Source organism: Lissotriton helveticus, chromosome 5_1, assembly GCF_964261635.1.
Source record: "Lissotriton helveticus chromosome 5_1, aLisHel1.1, whole genome shotgun sequence".
NCBI lineage: Eukaryota > Metazoa > Chordata > Amphibia > Caudata > Salamandridae > Lissotriton > Lissotriton helveticus.
Window position 1 is genome coordinate 142,956,017 of NC_136065.1, and position 22,551 is coordinate 142,978,567.

A 22,551-nucleotide genomic window follows, 5' to 3' on the forward strand; every position below is an offset into this window, starting at 1 on the left:
CGAAGTGCCTGAAGCAGAAGGACGTCCAGCAGAGGACTCTGCAGGAGCCAGACCAGAAGTAGCTGACAGCGTACAGCCCAGTACCAGTCAAGCTGCAGAATCAGCAGACGTTGGCCCAAGAATAGTTGACAACGAACTACCAGGAGTCCAGCCTGCTGAAGGGGTCCAAGAAGCTGAGCCAGAAGTAGCTGAAGACGAGCTGCCAAGCATATGGCCAGAAGAGTGGATTCCATTGATTGACCTCACTGAAGACCCTATTCGAACAAATGAAAGACTTTGGGAAGGTAGAGAGTGGACTAGTCCGGAAAAGCAAGGCATAGGCGAAGAGCCTCAGAATCTTGAGATTCACATCAAAACTGAGGAAGGAGAAGGTCAGACAGGGACAGAGCACGTGATTGATACAGAACAAGTGAATAAGACTGAACACGTGCCCGATACTGAACAAGTGAAGGATCTTGAACAAGAGAGGAATACAGAACAAGTGATTGATACTCCACCACTGACACCTGAGATCGGGAAGGGACAGACTAGACATAGTGTAATAGTTCGAGCAGAAGAAGATCAAGAGATCGAAGAGCTTGAACAGGATCAGATAGGATTAGGAGAGTGTTCAGGAAATAGAATCAGAGACACTTGAAGAGCAAACACACAGTATACCTGAACAAGGCCAGATTAGTACCCAGGCAGAAGAAACAGATGCTGGCCCTGGAATTAGTCAGATAGAAGAAGAAGAAACTGAAGCAGAATTGCCACAAGCTAATGAGAATAAAAGGGCAAGAGAAGAAAACGAAGTCCAAGTACCAACCAAGAGACTTAAGAAAAGAAAGCATCTTGAGCCTAAATACATAAAGAAATTGAGATTGAGAATAAAAACAGTAGAAGAAAAACGTGCAGAAGAAAGGAGAAGTGCTCGTATAGCAGAACAACCAGAAGACTCTTCCAAAAGAAGGAGTGATCGAATAAAAAGACAAAACAAAAAGTACAAGTCACCTGAATGGACACTTGTGTTAGAAGAGCTTGAAGATCTCGACATCACTGACGTAAGCGACGGAAAGCCCGTCCCTGAGTACTCTGACGAAGAGGAAGAAGAGCCACCGTGAATTTACACAAAGTAAGATACTCGTGTAAGGTCACAAAGAGGGGTCGAGAAACTATTTCTGAGCCATAATGTCTGATTCAACCGTGAGTGGTAGACCTAGTCGCAGCTGTTGCAAAACTTGCTGCAAGGTATGTGTCTGTAGTGTAGTTGTCCTGATATTACTTTGGATAGGACTAACAATCTTTATACCCTTTGCTGTGAGTAAAGATACTAACATTGTCCCTACTGAAATTGTAAATACTGACAGTGAAGAGCTAACAACACAGAGTGTAGCTAGACATGAAAGAGCACTGAGACAAACAAAACGAGACTTAGAAGCATCAGATGAGGAACTACATTATCATAGAATCAAAAACAGGACACGCTTAAATGTTTTCGCAAACTTGTTAATACACTATGTAGAGACTATGGAAATTGAAGATTGCTATGTCTGCATGAAGCTACCTACTTCGGTGGCTGAAGGCGTGACATACCATCACTTGCCACTGACATACGGAATTTCCTGTAGCATTTTAGCTAGCTTATTTTACAAAAGAGGACCGTTACAGTACTATTACTCTAACAATGACGTGATCTTTTCTGAACTTCCTATACGTGGGAACTTGAATCCTGTACATACCAAAAGTGACGCAATACGATACATGGGAGATTATTTCCTGACTATAGGTAACATTGACATAGCGGACGCACACAGAGATAACTTGACTTGTTCTTTGCATGAGCAGGAAAAGATGTTCCTAAACATGGCAGAGAAAAGGAGAATTAAAATACAAAAGAAGGCTAATGACGAAAGTCAGAAAAGGCCAAAGTGGGCAGAGAACATGGAAGGCACCTCAACTGGTGGGGCGGGTCCTGCTCTGTTGCTGGATTTTGAAAAGAAAGGCAAGCTATGTCTTCACCGCGAGAAGACTAGCTATTATAATAACATTTTCATTGGTTCCAGTGAATGCGAACATAATTACAAGGTAATTGGAGGTTGGGGTTTCAAAAATGGGTCAGAGCCTGTGTTTCCTGGAATTTATTATATTTGTGGGGACAAGGCTTATTTCAAATTGCCGGATCACTGGTATGGAAGTTGCTATTTTGGCATTGTCTTCCCGAAAATATACCATGTGAATGGAGGCGCTGGAAGCAGTGAAAATACTAATGGCTTAGTGCGTAGTAAAAGAGAAAGCATAGGTGAAATAATGGGTAGTATTTTCAGTGCACTGATACCTGGAGTGGGAGTGGTTCTGAACACTCACAGAATTTGTAAATTGTCTACTATAGTGGATGTATTGTCTACTGAGACAGCTCATGGATTTCTGCTGGTCAATACCGAAATGGTTGCGATCAGATCAATGGTTTTGCAGAATCGACTTGCTCTTGACACCTTATTAGCGAAAGAGGGCGGAGTCTGCCGGATGTTGAAGGCGCAACATTGTTGCACTTATATTCCGGATAAAAGTGTACAGATCAAAAGATATGTGAAAAATATTACTAATTTGGCAAAGGAACTCAGACCACTCGAGGTTGATAGTGCCTGGAAGAGACTGGTAGATGGTCTCTCAAATGTAGGTCATTGGTTCGCTAGTATAGGTAAAGGCTTATTGCTCAAAGTACTGATGCCAATTGGGATTATAGGTCTCATCCTATTTTTCATATTTGTTTGCTGCAAATGCCGCAAGCGCACCGGAAAGCATGAAGTGAATGCTAGAGGGGTGAAACGAAGTGTGGATGAGATTGAATTGGAAGAAGTGAATGATCAAATATACAAAAAGGTGAAGACTTCTCACCCTACCAAAACTGAAAGAGAGAAATTGGAACGATTGCTGGAAGAGATAGAATTGTATAAAGTGTGAAAGAAAGTTGGCATCTGGTTCCATTTATTTGTGATGATAGTAAATATCATCAAAGAGGGGATTGATGAAGCAAAGCTTCGCATATTTGCGACCTTGCTGTATTCAAGAACCTCGTTTATGTGTAACAAGGTAATAAATGTACGTCTTACTAACATTTATATTAAGTTTGAGTAAAAGTTTATGAAGCTTGCTTATGTGTATTTCTAATGCATTTAATCCGTGTACTTAAAATATGGCCGCCGCTTGTAATTTAGTTACTGCGCATGCGTCAGCCACACTCACGTGTCCTGACGCGTCTGCAGAAGTGGAGGGAAAATTATGCGCATGCGTAATACATAGCTGTGCCCATCATGTGGTACTGCTCGTGCCACTGCTCTTGTGCCTGTTTCCATGTAGCTAACATTTAGACTGCATAAGTATATGTTATGATGATAAGTTGAAAGTACAACCCTGTGAATGTGATTTCATAACGTTATTTCTGTGTATTAATTTGTTCTCGCTTACTTTTCATGTACCGCGGGGAATGGGGGGTCCAAACTGATTGGGAGCCATATTGACGGTCTCTTCTGCGCATGACCAGAGAATACTGAAAGGTGGCAACTTTGGACAGTGGAACTCAGCCAGCTGGCAGCCACAGTCAAGATGCGCCTGGGAAAGCCACCTCTGCGCTACGAGAACGGCGAATGTTGCTCCTCATGTGTTACAATGTTAATTTTCACTCGTATTTCTGCACAATTTCTCATGAGAACCCCAATCTCTCTAGGCGGTACCCAAGTATGCTAATATAGGCTCAAATTAGCGTGTTCTGATTGGTGTGTTACCCAAATCCTACTTTAGGACCAATCCAAATTGAGGGATTCGGACACTTTGCAACATTGGGGGGTGGTACACCGTCCCAAAAGAGTATATCTACCCTGGGTTTACCTAGGGAATTGTCCAACTTGTCTGGTTTAGCTGACCTGTCACTGACCCATCGTACTCAATAGGTGACTGAAGATACAGAGAGCTGCGGAGCACTCTGTCCTAAATTGACCATAGACTAAGGTTCTACTGAACCTTAAAGTGCTGGCAAAGCACTTTGCTGGGAGTTCGCTGACCCAATCGGGGTCTTGATCGATAGCTGCAGAGAGGGTGGAGCGCAGGCGTTGCTTCCAAACTGCGGGTGCGGTCCTGTCCTGAGCGGTCCTGTCCTGAGGGTTTGCTGTCCTGTCCTGAGGTCCTGTCCTGATTCCTAATCTGAGGGTATCCTGTCCTGTCCGGGGTGTCCATTCTGCACCTGCTGTCCTTTGAGGGGTATCCTTCCTTGAGGGTTTCCTGTCCTTAACTGACCCGTGGCCAGGGTTTGGTTTCCACACCAGTCTAGGTAAATACTGCTCTAAGTTCTTTTAAACTTGCACCTTTCTATATTTCTACCTTTTGCTATAATAAAGTGACACCTTTGCATATGTTGATTTTCCATGCTTTTACCGCAACTATTGAACGAAAGTCATTTGCATATTTTTCATGATATGTTCCCATGTCTCTCAATCTTTTAGAGATTATATTTTGCATTGCTGTTTGTCATTTTCTGATATGGTCTAGAACCTCCCTACCTAGACTGTTTAAAGGTCCTTTTACTTTAAGTTTAGCCTGTTACTCTTTATAGGCCCTCCTATAGTAACCCATGCATAGTCTGTCCATGCTAAAACATTTCTGAGATGATATAGTATTTTTCCCATTTGCATTTCACATTGCATTTGAATGGTTACTCTGTCGTTATTTTTCTATAGCTATATAATTTACATTATTTTGGTTGTTGATTGCCTTATTCTTGTAAATCTCATGCTTTCAGAAAACGAACTTTAGATAAACATTTTAAAACTTCCAGTTGTCCGTGGTCATTTAAACAATATTGAATGTTATTTGAAATGTGCATTTGCTGCCTTTCCTTTTACAGCTAGGCCCCTGATTCATTGATGTCATAGGTACCCGTGTTGGTGGATGGTAAGTCGGGTACACTGAGTAATGACAGTAGGGAACACACACACAATTGATAGCAGCCCGTGAAGTCGCCTGGTCAATGAATAGTGTGAATTGAAAGTATATGGGCCCTGAAGCCGGAAACGGCGGAATCATTGGCTGGGTGACCTCGCGCGCTCTATCAAGAGGCTGCCAACGGCTAGAGTTTCTAGCCGAGTGTGTCACTGATCAAGCTACAACCTCATAGATGGAGAGGCAGGTGAGTTGTGTGTGAATCTTTGAAAGATATCAATGCTGGAGCACCACCATTACGGGTAAGCAATTCATGTTCTTCTGCAGCCCTGGTATCATTCACAAATTCACACACTTGAATTTATATTAACTAAACGTGACAGTATCCAGTGGAGAAATTACTTTGTAAAAAGAGACTTCTAAGCACTGCTTGCAGGACTACAGTGTTTTTCAGTGATGCATATTGAATCACTGCTGTACAGATTTCTCTACTGCTGTAAAGAATACGTAGGCATTAACTGTCTCTGTCTGCTCCACTTAATTGCGTCCGTTGCTCCGACCAGGCCTTGCCGTCCCAGCTCTGATGCTGTCCAAAGCTCCCAGCCTTGTGCTCCTCATCCCCTCCATCCCCACACTCTTTCTGGCTTGCATCTCTCGCTCTCCCACATTTTTTGTGATCGCTTTAGTCTTCATCTTGCTCACTCACTCTTTGATCTGCTTATCGTCTTGCCCTGTGACTGCTTTCTTCTCACTCGTTGCTCTACTTTTGGTCACTGTGCTCGTTTGTTTCCTCTCACACTTGCGACTGCTCGCTTGTCAGCCACTCTTGCTTTTTTCCCCAAATTTTTGTTTTTTTCTCCGCTTTCCTTGCCTCCTTCTGCCGTTTTGCCCTGCTTTTGGCACCCTGGACAGCCCCTGCTTCAGCCTTTTCACTTTTCCCTCTCTTCGCTGCCCATTCTGCTTCCTTGCAACCTTCCCACATTTTTCCATCGAGCTGCACTCATACCAGCTTTTCTCACCACTCCTGCTGCCACTCTCCAGCCCGCCACCATCCAAAGAACTCCTGCACCCTCCGGCTCCTACTAAATAGAGGCCACAAAGCAGGCGCACCAAAAGTCAGGCAGTCTTCACCCATAAGCACCCCTTCCAGCGCCAGGACCCCTGATCCTCCACCCACCCACTGACACCCCCTCTCCGCCCATTCGCTGCTACTCCACAACCCTCCAAGCCCTGAACACTGGACACTTTTTTCAGAGCTGAAACTAGGTATGGCTGGCTACACTAACAGTCTCCTGCCGCCATGCCTGTGCTCCTTAACCCCTTCGCTGCAGGGTGTTTCCCCCCCCTGCTGTGCGGGAGGGGGAGGAGGGCCACGTGCGCGCCGCTGTGCTGGTGACAAGCTCGGCTCGTCATGAGGCACAGCGGAGCTGCCCTCATGACAAGCTGAGCTCGTCACAGCCACACCCGTTTTGGAACTTTCAGAACAGCGGGGAAATTATCCCCGCGTGCGAACGTTTCAACGGCTGTGACTAGCTCAGCTCGTCATGAGGGCAGCTGAACCGTCCCTCATGACGAGCTGAGCTTGTCACCAGCACACAAGACTCGGTACATTCGGTAAATTGTCACATATATATATATATATATATATATATATATATATACATACGCAGTTCATAAATGATGCACATAACTCAAAAAGGAGATCCACACCAACTTATAAAAACAACATGATCCTTTCTATAACTTAAGGCACCAAGATAATCAAAATCAGGTAAGTAAGTTTCGAGTTATGAATGTTTACAGTTTTTAAAAGTGGACACTTAGTGCACGGAAAGACATACACTGCATACAAGTACTTCATAGCGACTTAAGGGACCAATCACAGGGACTTAAGGTAAGAATGGGGCAAGGTCCAAGGCAGTGCCAAATGCTTAACCTCAGGCAGCACTGCTGGGTGCACAGGTGCAATACAGCATTGGATGCCCACTGACGTCAATGGGTATTGAGCCAGTAACAAAAAGGCTGCAGGCTGGGACTGGGGGGGCCAGTCCAGCTGAACCAACAAGGGGGCTCAGGTCTCACAGTGTTTGGGGACGTAGGGACACCTATGGTCCTCTACTCCACGGGCCAGGGCAGCTGGGTACAGAGTTGTCTTAAGGCGTTGGGTTTTTGTCACTGGAGACACTTGCAGAAGAGGCTGCAGGCTACCTTCACCTCTATCACCATCAACCTCATCTCCAAGGATCTTTCCTCAGCCTCACATTCTTTAATATATACATTGGATGGTTCGCTAACAATCGGTTCTACGGAATAACAGTCACCCAGGCTCTGAGTCCTTGAATCCCGCAAGAAACTGACCACTTGGCTCTTTACCTCAGGCACAGCTTGCACTGCCCCCCGCCCCTCCAGATCAGTGCCAGCATAACATAGGAAAACCACAACCCTAAGCTAACATGACATGGTTTGATAACATAAGACTAGATACCATAAGACAAGATAACATAGCATACGAAGATTTAGATAAATCTAGGTCGTGCATGGAATTTCCCCTTATTAGAAAAACATTACTATGGTTCCTTATAAAAGAGAGCCTGTAATTTGCTTACTCTTCTAAGAATACAGTTTTGTACCTTTTTTCAACTGATTTGAATGGTGGTCTCATTAATGCTGTTAAGGTAGAGTTTAGGTCCCAAACAAGTGTTAATTTAGCTTTTGAAGCAAAGATCTAGAATAAACTTCACACAAAGTACTTAATGAGCCTTTCTAAAAAATGACACATACTATTTAGGCATTCTTAGGAACCTTAATATGGCAATATGTGTACTTTGAGGCGTGAGGCCTGAAGTGGCTATGTTCAGGAGAAAAGGCAGATACTGGCACGGCAACATATTAAAAGGATTCAGCTTCCATTTTAAATAGTATGTCCAATAGGGTTGCTGCTCTAACTGCTTTAAGAATTTGCATGCAGTCTTTATAACTGTTCAGATGTCTAACTCTTGCTGAGCCAGGTCGTCAACTGAAGGAATTGAGGGCTATGGTCAAGTATTTTGTCCCTTTTTTCCTGAAAACAGCTGAATGTCTGGTTCGAACCACATCAGACTTTGGAATGAAATGCTCCAAAACTCTAAATACTAAAGCTGATGCAGTAATGATGGCCCAATTAAGATCACATCCTGCAGTGCTCTTTTGATTTTGTGTAACATTTTTGGAACTGTAGGATTCGGTGGGAACGCGTGCACAAATGTAAGGCTCAGTTCACTCTGAAAGAGTCTTGTCACAATTCTGGACAATACAAACGGTTTGAAAAATAACAGTGTTTGGCGTTCGGCCTATGGCAAACATGTCCCACAGGCAAGCACCCTATGTCTGGAATACGAGATTTAACTGCTTGCTATGTCAAATTTGTGGTTGTCTGAAAACTGCCTACTCAGACTGTTTCACATTGTTGTGAATTCCTGGAATGTGTTCTTCTGAGAGATCTACTTTGTGCTTTATGACTCAAAGCCATAGGTTGCCTGTAGTAATCTTATTCCTATCCATTTATAAATGTAATACATGGTTGTGGCACTGTCTGTAAGACAGTCCGAGAGGTCTACACTGTATGAAGGAAGGCACTGAGCACAAATCTGACATCTTAGCTTGAGAAGATTGATATGGAACAAGGACTCTCGGACCACTGACATGAAAGTCATGCATATACGTTACCCCATCCTGACAGAAACTAGTCTACTGTTAAGGAGACTTAGTTTGGCAGCAGCTGACCTTTGAACACAGTCAATTTATCCACCATTGCAAGGCACGCATCATTTGAAGTTTTACAGTAATTACATCGTCCCAACTCTCACTAATATTCTGCATGTTTAGCTTCTCTTAAATTGTACTCATTATATGGCATCAATGAGGCAGCAGCAGGATGCATCAATACATACTTCTTAGCAGTGCCTTGACAGTCCATACCGTGGCTGTCTGTTTTGATAGCTGGAAAGATGAATTCGCTTTTTTCATGTCTCTGGAGAAGGAAGCACCATTTCCTGGTTCTAAGAAACACAGAGGCCTTGGCTGGTGTCAAAGTTGATTTCTTTATGTTGCTAGCTAAGCATTAGCTTCAAAATGTAGATATTGACATTCTGATCATACTCAAGGGATATTCCTGTGCTGCAGGATAGATAAAAGTAGATCACACTCCCATTCTTTCTCGGACATGCAGTTACGGGAGCCATCCATTCTGTGAATGCACACAGTGCCATATTGAGCCCAGAATGCAGCGCCTTGAATGTCGACCTGCTAACATGAAACAAAGTAATTTCCTGCATTTTGAAAGATTAACAATATTGAAATAGACATCTTTGAGATCTAATGACGCTTCCTTTCTTAAAGGAACTGTAGTATTTTCTGAAGCATGAAGAGGTGGCAACTCAGTTTCTTGGGCTATTTGTTGAGATTGCGTAGATCCAAAACAGGTCGACAATTGCAAGAGTTTTTCAGTACCAGAAATCCCAGCCCTGCCCCTTCTCAGAGGGTGGTACTTTTTCTGTGACTACTTTCTGCAGGAACTTGGTAAACACAAAGAGTAGTTCTTTCAGATGCTTGTGTTTATCGTTTCTTTGAGGAAGAGATGTGGTTTGTTGAAGATGATCCGGTCCGACATCAACTTGTTCACTGTTACTTTCTGCCAATCTCTTAAGAAATAACTTGTTCTGCCTCCCACCAGCAGAGCAAGAGGGAAGGGGAGAGCCTGGTCAAGTCAGACTCTATTTTCTTTTGTGTCAAATTTTGTCAACTGGTTTTCTCAGCGTCTTTTGCCTTGTTAACGATGATGTCTCTTCTATGTAACACATTTTCCAATGTACACTGTATGTGGAAGTAGGGCATCAGTAGAACCAACAAAGTTGGACGAGCTCCGAATCAAACAAAGTAGCTGACGCAAGTGTGCAGGGGTAGCATATAAGCACTTTAAGAGGGGCACAAGGCCATCTCGAAGTCCAACAGGGCTACATACTGGCACAGAGTAGCAACCACAGTTGAAAATCCAGATTCAGTATGGCACAGTAACAAAAAATAAGCTCATCATCTTTGCAATCAAACGGCAGTGCGACATAACCGAGCTCAGATGACACATCAATGGCGCAGAACCCTCAATCCTATCCCTCTCTCTGATTTGAAAGAAAAAACATCATCCCTACTCCCACCCACCACAGACAACCTCAATACAGATGAGCTCGACCAACTAGCACCCCTAAAACACAAAAGGGTCAAATACACCTTGTCAAAAGCCTGGTTTAACAAAGACGTCAACTTTGAAAGAAGACAAGTACGAGCCACTGAAAGGCTCTGGAGAGCTAACCCATCATCAACCAACTTCTTCCAGCTCAGAAGAGAATGTAGGAACTAGCCTCAAACAGAAAACCACCTTCTTCCAGCCTAGACAAAGCTAAAAACATCCCTCTTCAGCATCATCTGAAATCAAACCTCCAAACCAGCCAAAGAATATCCCCATGCCTCAAAGCTACAGGGCGACAACCTGGCCAAATTCTTCAATGAGAAAATCACCAAAATCAAGCTCTCCCTAGACTATCACCCACAAACTCAACCCAGGAACTATTCGCCCAAAACGAAGATAAACCCAACTCCAACTCGCTCCAGGATCCCCAAAACAGAGAGTCCTCTCCCATCAACCGCAAAAATAATCGAATTCCCAAATCCTTCCCCCACACCCAAGAATTGGAAGGGCTTTAATCCGCTCACAGAAGAGGACATCTGCAAAATCCAAAACATCCCCCCCCCCCATAGCAGACCCACTACCTGCCTCCCTGGCTAAAAACCTCAACCTCAACTTAACCCCTCTATGGACCAAGATCATTAAAAGCTCCATGAATAACGGTCTGATTCCCAACTGCCTTAAACATGGCCAAGTCACCCCCTGCTAAAAAATTACTGACGGAGACCCGAACGATCCTAAGAAATTTAGACCCATCACCAACCTTTGTTTCCTAGCAAAAGGTCTCGAGAAACATGGGTAAGAAAGTGGCTCTATATATACTGGACCAAAGTAAGGTACAGAGGGTATAGAGTCCACAATCTCGAGGTATAACAGAGGTTAAAGTCAGATCTGACCTTACTGTCTAAAGTGGTAGCTTGGTCGAGCAGTAAGGCCGTATCAGAGGACAGTGTAAAGCACTTCTTGTACACACTCAGTCAGCAAAAGTTTCCCACACTCAAGAACTGAACTCTAGGCCAATTGTTTTTATATCAAAAGATATAGTTTTATTTTAGAACCAACAGGTATCAAAATATACTTTTCTCAAAATGAGTGACTTTAGGTAATGACTTTGCAGAAAGGCAATAGACTTTGTACGTACTATAGCTACAGTGGTTGCAGTAGGCAACACAATTCTAAACACAATTTAACATTGAGCTCAATGGGTTTTTCTACATAAATGCAGTGGATTACTTTAAGGATTACTTTTCTTACCACAGGACTGGATCCTGGATTCAGTCCCGGGACCTAAGCTGTAAACCGTTAAATAAAAACGTTTTGGTTACAGTTGTGATTTTTAAAGCATATAAATGTATTTTCGAAGTTGACACTTGAAAACTTTTCAGTGAAAAACTAGCAATATTATCCTATGGAAGGAAATTCAAGTCACAGGTAAAGTAGGTTCTCGTTACTTCGTATTCGGCTGATTTTAGATGAAAATTTTAAAGTTTCAAAACTCCACACTTAGAAGAAATTTCAGGGAAAACCAGTCAATGTTAGCCTATGGAAGGAAAATGAGTTATCGGCTTTCAGGTGAGTACTCGACTGGTGAAGTTGAGGTTCTGGGCATAGACTCCGGGGTCTCCCAGGGTCGGAAAGGTACAGTTGTAACACCCTCAGCAGCACAGTGGTGCAGAGAGTAGGCCCAATGCAATCCAATGGAGGGTAGGGGGCCTTTAGTTGGTGGCTGCAAACAGGCAGGCCACGCAGCTGTGGGAGCTCAGTTCCTGGTCACTTACTCAGGGCAAGTGGGGAAGTAGAGTAGGGTAGTAGTTGCACTTCCAGCGGCACTCGGGCGGCTGGGTACAGGGTGCTTTTGAGCCATTGGGCGCTCAATGTTATTCAATGGGAATGTTAAAAAGTGAACAAAGGCTGCAGGCTCAGGGACGGAGATTCTTCAGGTGCGACCACCACTTCGAGAGGTGAGTTGGGATCTTGGAGAAGAGATAGGTAACCCAAAGGAGGGCACAGGGGGCCGTGGGGCGCCGGGGTGCCTTTTGGTGTCTGGAAATCTTACCCTCGGCTGGTCGCGGTTGGAGGGGTCCCTGGTTCTGAGGCTGCAGGCGTCGTCTGGGTCGTCGAGGAGGGTCTTTGGGCACTGAACTTCGGGTTTTAGTCGCCGGGGGGACGTCCTCGTGGTCTTGGATCACTGTGGCACAGGCCGGGATTGGCAGGTGCAGAGTGGGCTGGATTCGCAGTTCCTGGCTGGCGCCAGGGTTATTGCTGTTGGAGCAGAACCATGGCTCATGGGAGTCCCAGTCTTTTAGAAGGTTCAATGCAGGCAGGTCCTCCGGGGTTGTCGAGGTTGCTGTCCGCTGGAGATTCGCAGGAGCAGGTTCAAGTATCAAAAGGCCTGTAGGGTTCTGGGGTCAAGACAGTGGGTGTCGTCCTTTTCTTAGGATGGCAGGTCTTTGGGTTTCTTGGTCTTCTTGTTGTTTCAAATTGGGATCTGAGGAAGGAATGTTCGGGGTGCCCCTAAATACTAAATTTAGGGGCGTTACAGGTAGGGCAAGGGCAGGGACGAATGGGTCCCTGCCCTGGGGTGAGTACACCCCCTAGCCTGCTCCTCTCCTGTGGGAGGGGGGCAGGAGCCTAGCTGTGATTGGGCAGGGCTCCCCATCTTCAAGATGGCAGGAGCCCAGAGTCGTGCTTCACCTCGCCTCTCCCACCTGAGGGGTGGGGTTGGCATAGGCTGGCACACCCCCTTTCCTCACTTCGGGTTTCCCGCCATTCTTCCCGCCAGAGTGGGGGTCAGAACCGGTGGGGGCCAGTTGCTGGGTACAGCAAATGGTCTGGAGAAGCTCACAAGGGCGGTATGCCTTTGAAGCTTCCCCTGCCCATCCTGGGGTAGGAGGCCTGGCACCTCGTCCCAGGATGTGCATTGTTTCAGGTCCCCTGAGAGCGGCAGGCTCTCGACCCTGGGGTCCAGAAACATGTCTGGTGATGGCAGCCTTGGCAGCCACACAGTCAGAACGTGGATTGTAGGTTAGGTTTCAGGGTACATCTCTAAGATGCCCTCTGTAGTGCATTTTACATTAAATCTCACACTGGCATCAGTGCAGGTTTAATGTGCTGAGAAGTTTGATATCAAACTTCCCAGTCTTCAGTGACCCCATCATGGTGCTGTGGAGTTCGTAATGACGACCTCCCAGCACCATATTCTCTTAAATGGCAGCACTGCACTTACAGTGCCCAGGAATGGCTCTGGGTACTGTAGGCGCACATGGCTCATGCACCTGTGCCCTCACCATTGGCATAGGGCATCCAGATAGAGGGGTGACTAAGGTATGCCAGAGCAGGGGGTTTTGGGGCCAAGGCACACGGGGGTGTGTGCCATGTCGACTCTTTGTTTAATTCTGCACTTAGACACTCAGCCTGCAAAGGCAGTGTGTGGGTGTCAGGGTACAGGGCCCCTAAGGGTGGCACAATAAGTGCAGCAGCCCTTAGGCGTCTTCTCTAGCCCTGGGTACCATTTACTAGGGGCTGACAGGTGGCCAGATATGCTAATTGGGTTTTAGTTTCAACACAGTTTTAGGGAAGGAACACAGGCCCTGGGCACCTGGTTGGCAGGAGCCCAGGGCACACTCAGTCAAAGCACATCAGCAGTTCAACAAAAAGTGGGGGTATGCCAATGCAAGAAAGATGGCACTTTCTCACAACGTGTTCTCTCCCAACTCAACTAACACCTGGACTCCAACAACCTACTTGACTCACACCAGTCAGGTGTCAGAATGGGATGCAGCAGTGAAACAGCTATACTGAACATAATAAATGACATACACAACTCCTTTGACACCAACAGATGCTGCCTACTCGTCCTCCTTGACCCAACGGGAGCTTTTGATATGGTTGACCACAAGTTACTCTTGGATGCCCTACAAAAGCGTATCAGAGCTGGTGGCACTGCTCTGAAATGGTTCTCTTCATTTCTACATAACCAATCCCAGCTTGTAAAAATCAACAACTCGATGTCCGACATCTCCCCCTTAAACCGATGTGTTCTGCAAGGCTCAGTACTCTCTCCCACACTCTTCAACATTTACATGGAACCCCTCACTACCATTCTAAAACAAGCAAACATCACCTATATGCCGACGGTGCCCAGTTCTACCTAGAAATATCCTCTTTTAAAGACATTCACCAACTTAACTCCACACTCACAAAAGTACAAATCTGGCTATCACACAACCACCTGAAACTCAACCAAGAAAAAAACAGAAATTCTTGTCTTCTCCAATCACGACCACCCCCACAGATCCAAGAATAGATGAATAATCTGGACTCCCAAACTGCAAGCTTACTCTAGTCGACTAAGCTACATCTCTTGGGATCTCTCTGGACGCCAGACTAAACATGAGCTCTCACACAAGCTCATGTTGCAAGGACGCTTCCTACAGCTTAAAACTCCTCAATAAAATCAAGCTTTTCGTGCCACCTAATGACCTAAAACCGCAAAGCAATCCTTAGTTCAATCCAGACTAGACTATGGAAATGCCACACTCATTGGAACACCCAGAGAACACATAGCCCCCATGAGAGCCACCCTAAACGCAGCAGCAAGAATGGTCATAGGAGCCAGGAAAAACAACCACATCACCCCTGCACTGCAAAACAAAGTGCCTTCCAATCGAAGCGTGTTGTTGTTTCAAAACGGCCTGTCTCACCCATAAAGCCTTACACACTGGCAAACCAGATTACTTTGTAGCCAAAATCACAACAGCAGGACAATCAAGAAACCTAAGAAGCTCCAATATGCTCCTTCTCATCCTCCCCAGAAGACACAAACAAAAAACTCTCTCCCGCTCTTTCTCTGGCAACACCCCTAAAATCTGGAATTCTCTCTCAGTACGTCAGAACTAACCCCTCCTTCACAAGCTTCAAGAGACAAAAAGAATTTCCCCTCAATCGTCACCTCTATCCCTCTGAACAATAGCTGCTCTATGTCACCTCGTAATCCCACACTAATGACGGCTTACCACTGCCGCAAAGCTTCTCGCTGTTCCGATCCTCAACTCCTCCAACTTCTCCACTCGGCCTGAACTGAACTTTTACTACATTATTTTGAAATGAAAACTATTTAGAATCTGTTTACTAGTGTACATTCCGAGGGCAGGCAAGCATTCTATTCCGGCATTACTTTATGCGGATGATGCCGCTCTTATAGCACGCACAGCAGTAGGGCTGCAACGTCTTTTAAATTCATTTGCTGATTTTATGAAAGCGCTGGATCTCAATGTGAATTTTTCGAAATCGCATGTAATGATTGTGGGCAGTAAACCTAAAAGAATTAAGACCTTGCACTGCGAAGGGAATGTTCCGTCTAGGGTTTCAAGATTCCCATATTTAGGGGTTATTTTTGATGACAAGTCCACATGGTTGCCCCAATTGGCTGCAAAACGTAATGTCTTTGCTAGGTCCATCTTGGCTGTCTTGGGTTTTGCCCGCAAATTGGGGGTGAAGCCGCTGGAAGCTGTGCTCAAGATATACGATGCCAAATGCATTTCATTAGCCATGTACGGAGCTGATTTGTGGGGGTTCAAAAACGTAAAGGGCTTGCAGGTAGCAGAGGATAAGTTCTTGAAATCCATCTTATCCGTCCCCCAGTCAACCTCCGGTTACATCGCGCACCAAGAGTGTGGGTTAGAATATCTAGAAGATCGCTTAGCCATAGCCCCGTTATTAAAATGGATCTTAATCTGGCTGAACCAAGAACTGGAGTTGAACCATGAGATTCTCAGGGATTGCCTAGCCCTTGAGCATGGTAACTCCATCCCCTGGCTGAACTATGTTAAAAATCTAGCAGTTAAACTGGGTCGTCCAGAACTGTTTGAACAGCCGAATACACTACTGAAGGGGGATGTGAAATGGGTGAAAGACACATACAAGCTGATGGCAGGTCTGGCCAGAGAAGAAAAGGAGCTGTGCAAATTAACAGTAAGGGCTCACCAGTTGCTAATAACCTCTAGTGAAATAGAACCTTATTTAAGAATCGTTAATAATGCTAATCATCGATTCTTATTGACAAAATTCAGATTGAACAAATTCCATCTTCTTCTTACAGAACGCCCAGGTTGGACTAAGGAGATGGATTTGGAGATTTGTTCTTGTGACGGATTTTCCATTATGGACACTGCACTTTATCTTCTTTTGTGAACATCTTCGCCCCATTCGTAAACGGTTCATTATTCCTCTTACTATAGATAAGGGCTTCAGACAAGTTAAACCTGCCCTTTTGTACCTACAGCTGCTGTCTAATATCTGGGAGATTTTTAATATAGCGAATTTCTTGTCAATAGCTATGAGACTCAAGAGGAAAATTAAGTGGACCCAGTGTACATAGCCGTGAATTTATGAATTGCTTTCGAGCGCTTTGTCTCTTTTTGAAAATTGTTATTTGTGTTTTAATGGTCTTTTTATATGATATTTGCAGATATTCTCCCTTGCCTAGATCGTTAGTGTATATTTTTTATATATGATAATGTACTGTATGGATTGCTAATTTGCACAATTTTCTCTTGTATTTAATTGTGGTCGTGACTTTTGATGTTTAGTATACTTTTATGGTTTTTGCAATGAACCGAATAAAGTACTTTTGACTGACTGACTAGTGTACTATGACGGTTTATGATTCTGTTGTGTTTGTTGCTGTAAAGCACTCCAATACATCCTGGGTCATGTCAGCGCTATATAAAACTCCTAAAATAAAATAAATACATCTACATATTGTATGTTTAAACCAGCAGGCCTTGTAGCTCCCTGATCCTCTATTCTGTCATTGTCATCGCTGAAGAAATCCTCTATTTCACTTGATTAATTCTCCTTGTTGTCCCATTATGACCTTAGGATGCATATTGCAAAATATTCTTTGGGGCATGATGAGCCCAGCAAAACCATCAAGGACTGTAGAGGCTTCATGTAAAACAATGGAGAAATTGCAGGCAATGATGATACCAGATAAACTACTGCTGGTAGTGGCTGTAGAAAATCCCTCATTGATAATATGCTAGTCAATAGAGGAGTCAATGGTTGAAAGTCTACAGGTTTAAAAATGTATGGTGCATTCGAAGAACTTCTAGTCAACGATGGGCCTCTCTTCACCAATGACGTTTTGGGGAGGGGTGGTAGGGGTGAAAGAGGCAGTGATGGAGCCTTAGTCAACCGTCACCCAGTCAACAATGAAGGTTTCACTCTCAACGAACAGGAGGCAACAGTTATGCTGTCTGTCAAAGGTGCAGCACGTATGCTTTTGAGGACTTCACTGTCAATGGTAATGTAGAGGACACCATTGTTTATCTAGTTATCGGCTCCGCCGCTGACAGTTTGGCACCTCACTAGATGGAGCCTGAACACACTGACCTCTTGGTTTAGTGTGTATACTTCCTATGCACATTGCTCTCCTTCTTCCTTGCTTCAGTTTAAAGTGGTTGACCAGTTGTCTGACTTCTAGAGACATGATCAGTTGGTCCTTTAGCCGAACTGAAAGGCCTGGACTTAGACGTCTAAGATATTAACAAATCTTAACTTGCTCACCAGAAATTCATTTTTCTAACCCTCTTGAATGATCATCAGAGCTAAACTGTCTATGCGCTTCAGTGTTTTTGTTGAAAATGACTTGCATATGTCAAACTTTTTAGGGCTGTGGCTAGGATGGAAACAGAAACATTTAGTATGAGGGTCATCCATACAGAAGTCTTTCACCACAGGCTTTGTAAGTCTTGTACAGAGATTTCTTCCCTAGCCCTCTTTCATATCAAACAACTTCTTGCTGGTGGCAGTCACAAAAAATGCATGTTAAATATGCCCTTTGTGAAAAGCTGTGAAGAAACAAACTGAAATAGGTTTGCAAGACAAGTGTCGGCTTTGGAGTAGTGCCACCAGTTCAGTCTCACCGGGTGAGCAGCGCAGGGGAGCTGAATTTTGGAATAGGTTTATGGGCTTAAAAGCACCTGCAGAAATCCATGTGCCCAGCAATCTGAGAGATCGTAGTTGTGTCTAGTCACAGTTTTGACTGTTGTAAGAAACTTTTTTGTTTGCCGTATCCACGCTCTCCGCTCACCCCCTATCCACCCACCCTCCCTCCCCCATCCGCTCACCCCACACACACACTCTTTTAGCCTGGTATTAGATGCAACTTTGACTGAAGTCCCTAGTAAAATAGTACCCTGTTACCTAGGGCTTGAGGTACTAAAGAGGGTCCCTAAGGGCTGCAGCATGAACTGCATGCCCTGTATGCTATGTCCCTAACACGGCATGTAATATTTGTAAGTCAAGCCTACAACAGGCCTGATAGCCCTAAGGCAGGATGCTGAATATTACATATGAGGGTACCTGCATGAGCAGATTGCACCTGTTCTAGTCAGTCCTATAACTGCCAGTACAAGTGACCAGGGAAGCCATTTTAAAACATGTGCTGGACACTGGTCAAAGCGAGTTCCCCAGCTACATGATGGCTTCACTGAAAATAGGGAGTAGTACCAAACATCTTGTATTGGTAAACCCACACTGATGCCAGTGTTGGCTTTATCAACTATCAATACATGTACCCAAAGGACACCTTAGAGGTGCCTCCAGAAAACCTACCAGCATCTGGTGTGCTTGCCGACTGGATTCTGCCAGCCTGCCATCTGAGGCACTGTTCTGACCTCCTAGGGTGAGAGCCTTGGCTCTCAGGTGGCCAGAACAAAGTCCTGCCCCAGAGGAGCTGATTAGCCTCCTTGGGCTGGTGAGCTTCAGGGGAGCCACAGCCTTTGGAATGCGAATATGGTTCCACTCACAGGTGAAGAAGCCCCCCAGCCCCTATCCAGAGCACCCTTGGCACCTGGACAGGTGGAAAATTTAGCTTGTCAGGTAGGCGTGCCGCTTCCAAGCTAGTACCATCCCTGGGGTGTACTACTGTGAGGTGAACTTGATTTTTCACAAGTAGCCATCTTTGTGATGGTATACTTAGAAATTCCGGGACAGGGTTATGCCAACTTCCCACAGGAAGTGATCATATAGTGGGTGTAGTGACCTCAAGAGTCAGTAGCCCTACTACTACTACTACCCTACGCTCCCCTAACACCCCTAAAAGCAGTATTTAGGGGTGCCCCTGGCACCAGAGAGGCAGATCCTGACATCTTACGAGGGAGTAGGACATGAAAAGCTGTGACTGGAGAAGACTGCGGAGAGCACCTCATTTGGCCAGCCTAGCTGACCTGTGTGCCGTTCTCAGTCTACACTGTGCCAAAGACGACTCGTTCTGCAGCGGTGTGCTTCAAAAAACCCTGGGAGGACTGCCTGCCTTCAACAAAGGCTCCAGATCTCTTGTGAACAGTGGACCTGTTCTCAAGAAATCCAAAGAAGACTGAGGCCTCAGGAACTGCCAAAACTCGACACCTGAAGCAAAGACTCACCTGTCACCTTAGGCCCACGCTGCAATTGGCCAATGGTGTCAACAAGGTTCCCAGCTAGCCATAGTCCGAGTCCGTCAATGTTTCACCCCTCCTGGACTCCCCAACGTCGCCTGCAGCCACAGCACGCAGGCCTCCTCCACCTCTACCCGCACTGTTCAGATAGGGAAACCCACAGCCTAAAGACACCTCTGCACCGTCGACCCTGGGCCTTGGAGAAGAGGACCAAAAGGTGTCCCGCCCGTCCATGAGCATTGCAATGCCTGAGCCCAATTGCTGGTACAGCCAGATTGGCATCCTAGCAAGATCCTGCAGTTACTTTACGCAGTGACTGGTCTCCATTAACCTATTAGCACGCAACACTGTTCTGCACCCTGCACCCGCCCGCCCTCATGCCGCTGGTGGTGTACTGCCTCGGACCTTGACCGCCACTCACATTAACTCCTGGAGATTGGTCTTGTAAGTCAAAGTACTGTACCTGTTTGCAGAACTTGCTTTTCCTTCCACAGGATAACATTGCAGAATAAAGAAATTGCACTGGGTCCTCTTTTTAAAGTGAAAAGAATTTATATTTAAAAAACATTTATCTGAACGATTTTGCTCTTATGCCTAAACATATATAAATATATTTGCTTTCTTTATAAACTGGCGTGTGTTTCTTGTATTGATCATTGTGTGTACTTTGCAAATGTCTTGCACTCCTCTGTGTTAAGACTAAGGCTGTTCGACCACACTACCCCCTAATAGCGCACATTGGAATTGCATAGCAAGCACCTGTCTATCCAGACCGTGTAAAGAGTCCAGGGGTTCCCTTATATATCGGATTATTGATATTTCATATAAAGAGCCAGCTTCCTACAACTTATAAAGTAGCATAGATGGCTAACATTCCTGGTGCATGGCACATATAACATGCAGTTCACAACACTGTAATTTATGTAGATAACTCAGTGGGTTAGAGTTTATGTCAAAAACATCCTTCAGTCTTTCGTTATCCTAATGTTGCTAAAAAGGGTGTGTCTGGGTAAGAATAAATTAGCATCATTAATGCTAACCCCAACCACTGTGTTACCTTTTAAATCCTGAGTATGTGCTTCTCAAGCCCAGGAAATCTTAAAATATTCCCCATACCGGCCTAGAAAGAACACTCAAACTGTTCAAATGGAGAGCAAGCTCCAGAGAGCTCCTCTCACTGAATTTAAATCTATGTACAATACAATCTTCGAGATTTATAGATTCAGCTACACTTGATGCATTTGAGGTGCTTGGTGTCCAACAGCATGACTTTTGTGGATGAGCACAACATATTTTCATAATGATTCAAATGCTCAACACCAAATATTATGTGCACCGAATACCATTTTCAAAGGACTATAATTTGTTTCATAAATCCATGTAGCATGTGCATACACCTACAGAGCGCATGTATTGTGACAGGTGGCAGTCTTCTGTGGGGTAGCAATGCAATGACTTAAACAACAAAGAGAAAACGCAAATCGCAAAGGGCATACATTCGCTCTCGTCCCTCACATTGGAGAAGAGAGATGGGAATAAAATAAGTAAAAGTGCTTAATTTAATACTGTGACTTACCAGCTCGAATAGAGAACATGTTGACAGAAGAATTGGGTGGACCTCCGGGCCCGGAAGGAGCAGCTTGAGAGCCTTTAGGGATGCCTTGAGGAGGTGGAGGAGGTGGCTTGCTCTGTAAGCAGAAGTAAATGTTCTTGGCATTTTAATTGGCATACACTAGTATACACTTCCATGAGTTTTCCCTCACATGCAGTCCCAAATGAATAGATGCAAAAGATGTCCTTGTAGACTATCTGGTTACTTGGGCAACTGGCATTAGTTGGTATTAATAGCAGTTGCAGTGTAAGGGAAATAACCTGGAAACAGTGAGCTTATCAGACAACATAAGCAAAGTTTAAAATGAATGGATCAAATGCGTGATAAAATAACATGAATAGCTTCAGCTGGTGATCATAATAAATTATGCACTTGACTTGTGCAAGCAAGAAAAATCGAAATTCCTCATACCTCCTCTCCTTCTGGTTCATCCATGTTCACCCAGCGTTGTTTCTTTTCATCCCAAACTATCTGTCAATAAAGGAACAATGTGAAGATTAATTTTAAATCTACACACCCTTTCTCCAATGAAGAAATAAAATAATTCACAAGCAAATAGTCATGAGTGTGGGTCTGTACAACAAAGGACTTTAAGTGTCACCTCACTTGGCTCATCCCTTACTGAAAACGGCTTGTAGGAGTTGCCACCGCCACATACCCAAGCCACACCCAAGAAATGGTACCAAAGGCCACAAAATAAAGTGCATGCTATGTAATGGGGTTTGGAGCATAGACGACCAACTGCATCTAACTAAGAAGCCAGTTATTCAATTTATTTAGTTGTTTTGATGTTTTGCATGACACTATAATGAAGAGGAAACTTTGTCACCTTTTAGATGTTTTAACGATTCCTTCTACAAGTAATTAAAGGGGTAAATGGAAGCAGAGTCAAGCCTTAAAAGAAGTACACAATAAACCACTTTTTATTCTCTAAGTTCTAACAAATCTGTTCATGTCACTTTTTTAATGCAATGTTAGTAAAGTGTCCAGTCACTTATATACAAACATAAGCAAGACACTTAATCATGTCATATTGCCTGTTACACCGACCCTGCAATTCACAGAAATAAACATACAGCTGCTCAACTCGGATTTACTAAGGAATAGGTGAAAAAAGAGCACTGAAAATGCATCATCAAAGCATCAGGCTCTTGTCCTATTGTGTTCACCAATATTTTCTTCTAACCTGTGCAAAGGAAGTGTAATAGCAGCATTGACACAGCTACCTTTAAATTGGTGCATGCTCAATGTACTGCAGATGAGCGGTCGGCGTATTAGTGAGATCATCCTGCTGATTTGGCAGATCATTTGTGACCACTGCTGTTAGGTGCACTCCCAATGGGCCCAGATGTTCTTTGGGCCTGGGC

At 44.6% G+C, this 22,551-nt stretch overlaps 1 protein-coding gene across 6 annotated transcripts in view; it reads right to left on the reverse strand.

The window, feature by feature from the left end:
- SEC16A (SEC16 homolog A, endoplasmic reticulum export factor) overlaps positions 1-22,551 on the reverse strand; it is a 421,944-nt gene that overhangs the window by 75,747 nt on the left and 323,646 nt on the right. For all 6 annotated transcript variants that reach the window (XM_078641918.1, XM_078641921.1, XM_078641919.1 and 3 more), the window contains 2 exons: positions 21,596-21,655; positions 21,149-21,260 (listed from right to left, as the gene is read on the reverse strand). In XM_078641918.1, the coding sequence (XP_078498044.1) occupies positions 21,149-21,260; positions 21,596-21,655 (172 nt within the window). The remainder of the gene's footprint in view (positions 1-21,148; positions 21,261-21,595; positions 21,656-22,551) is intronic.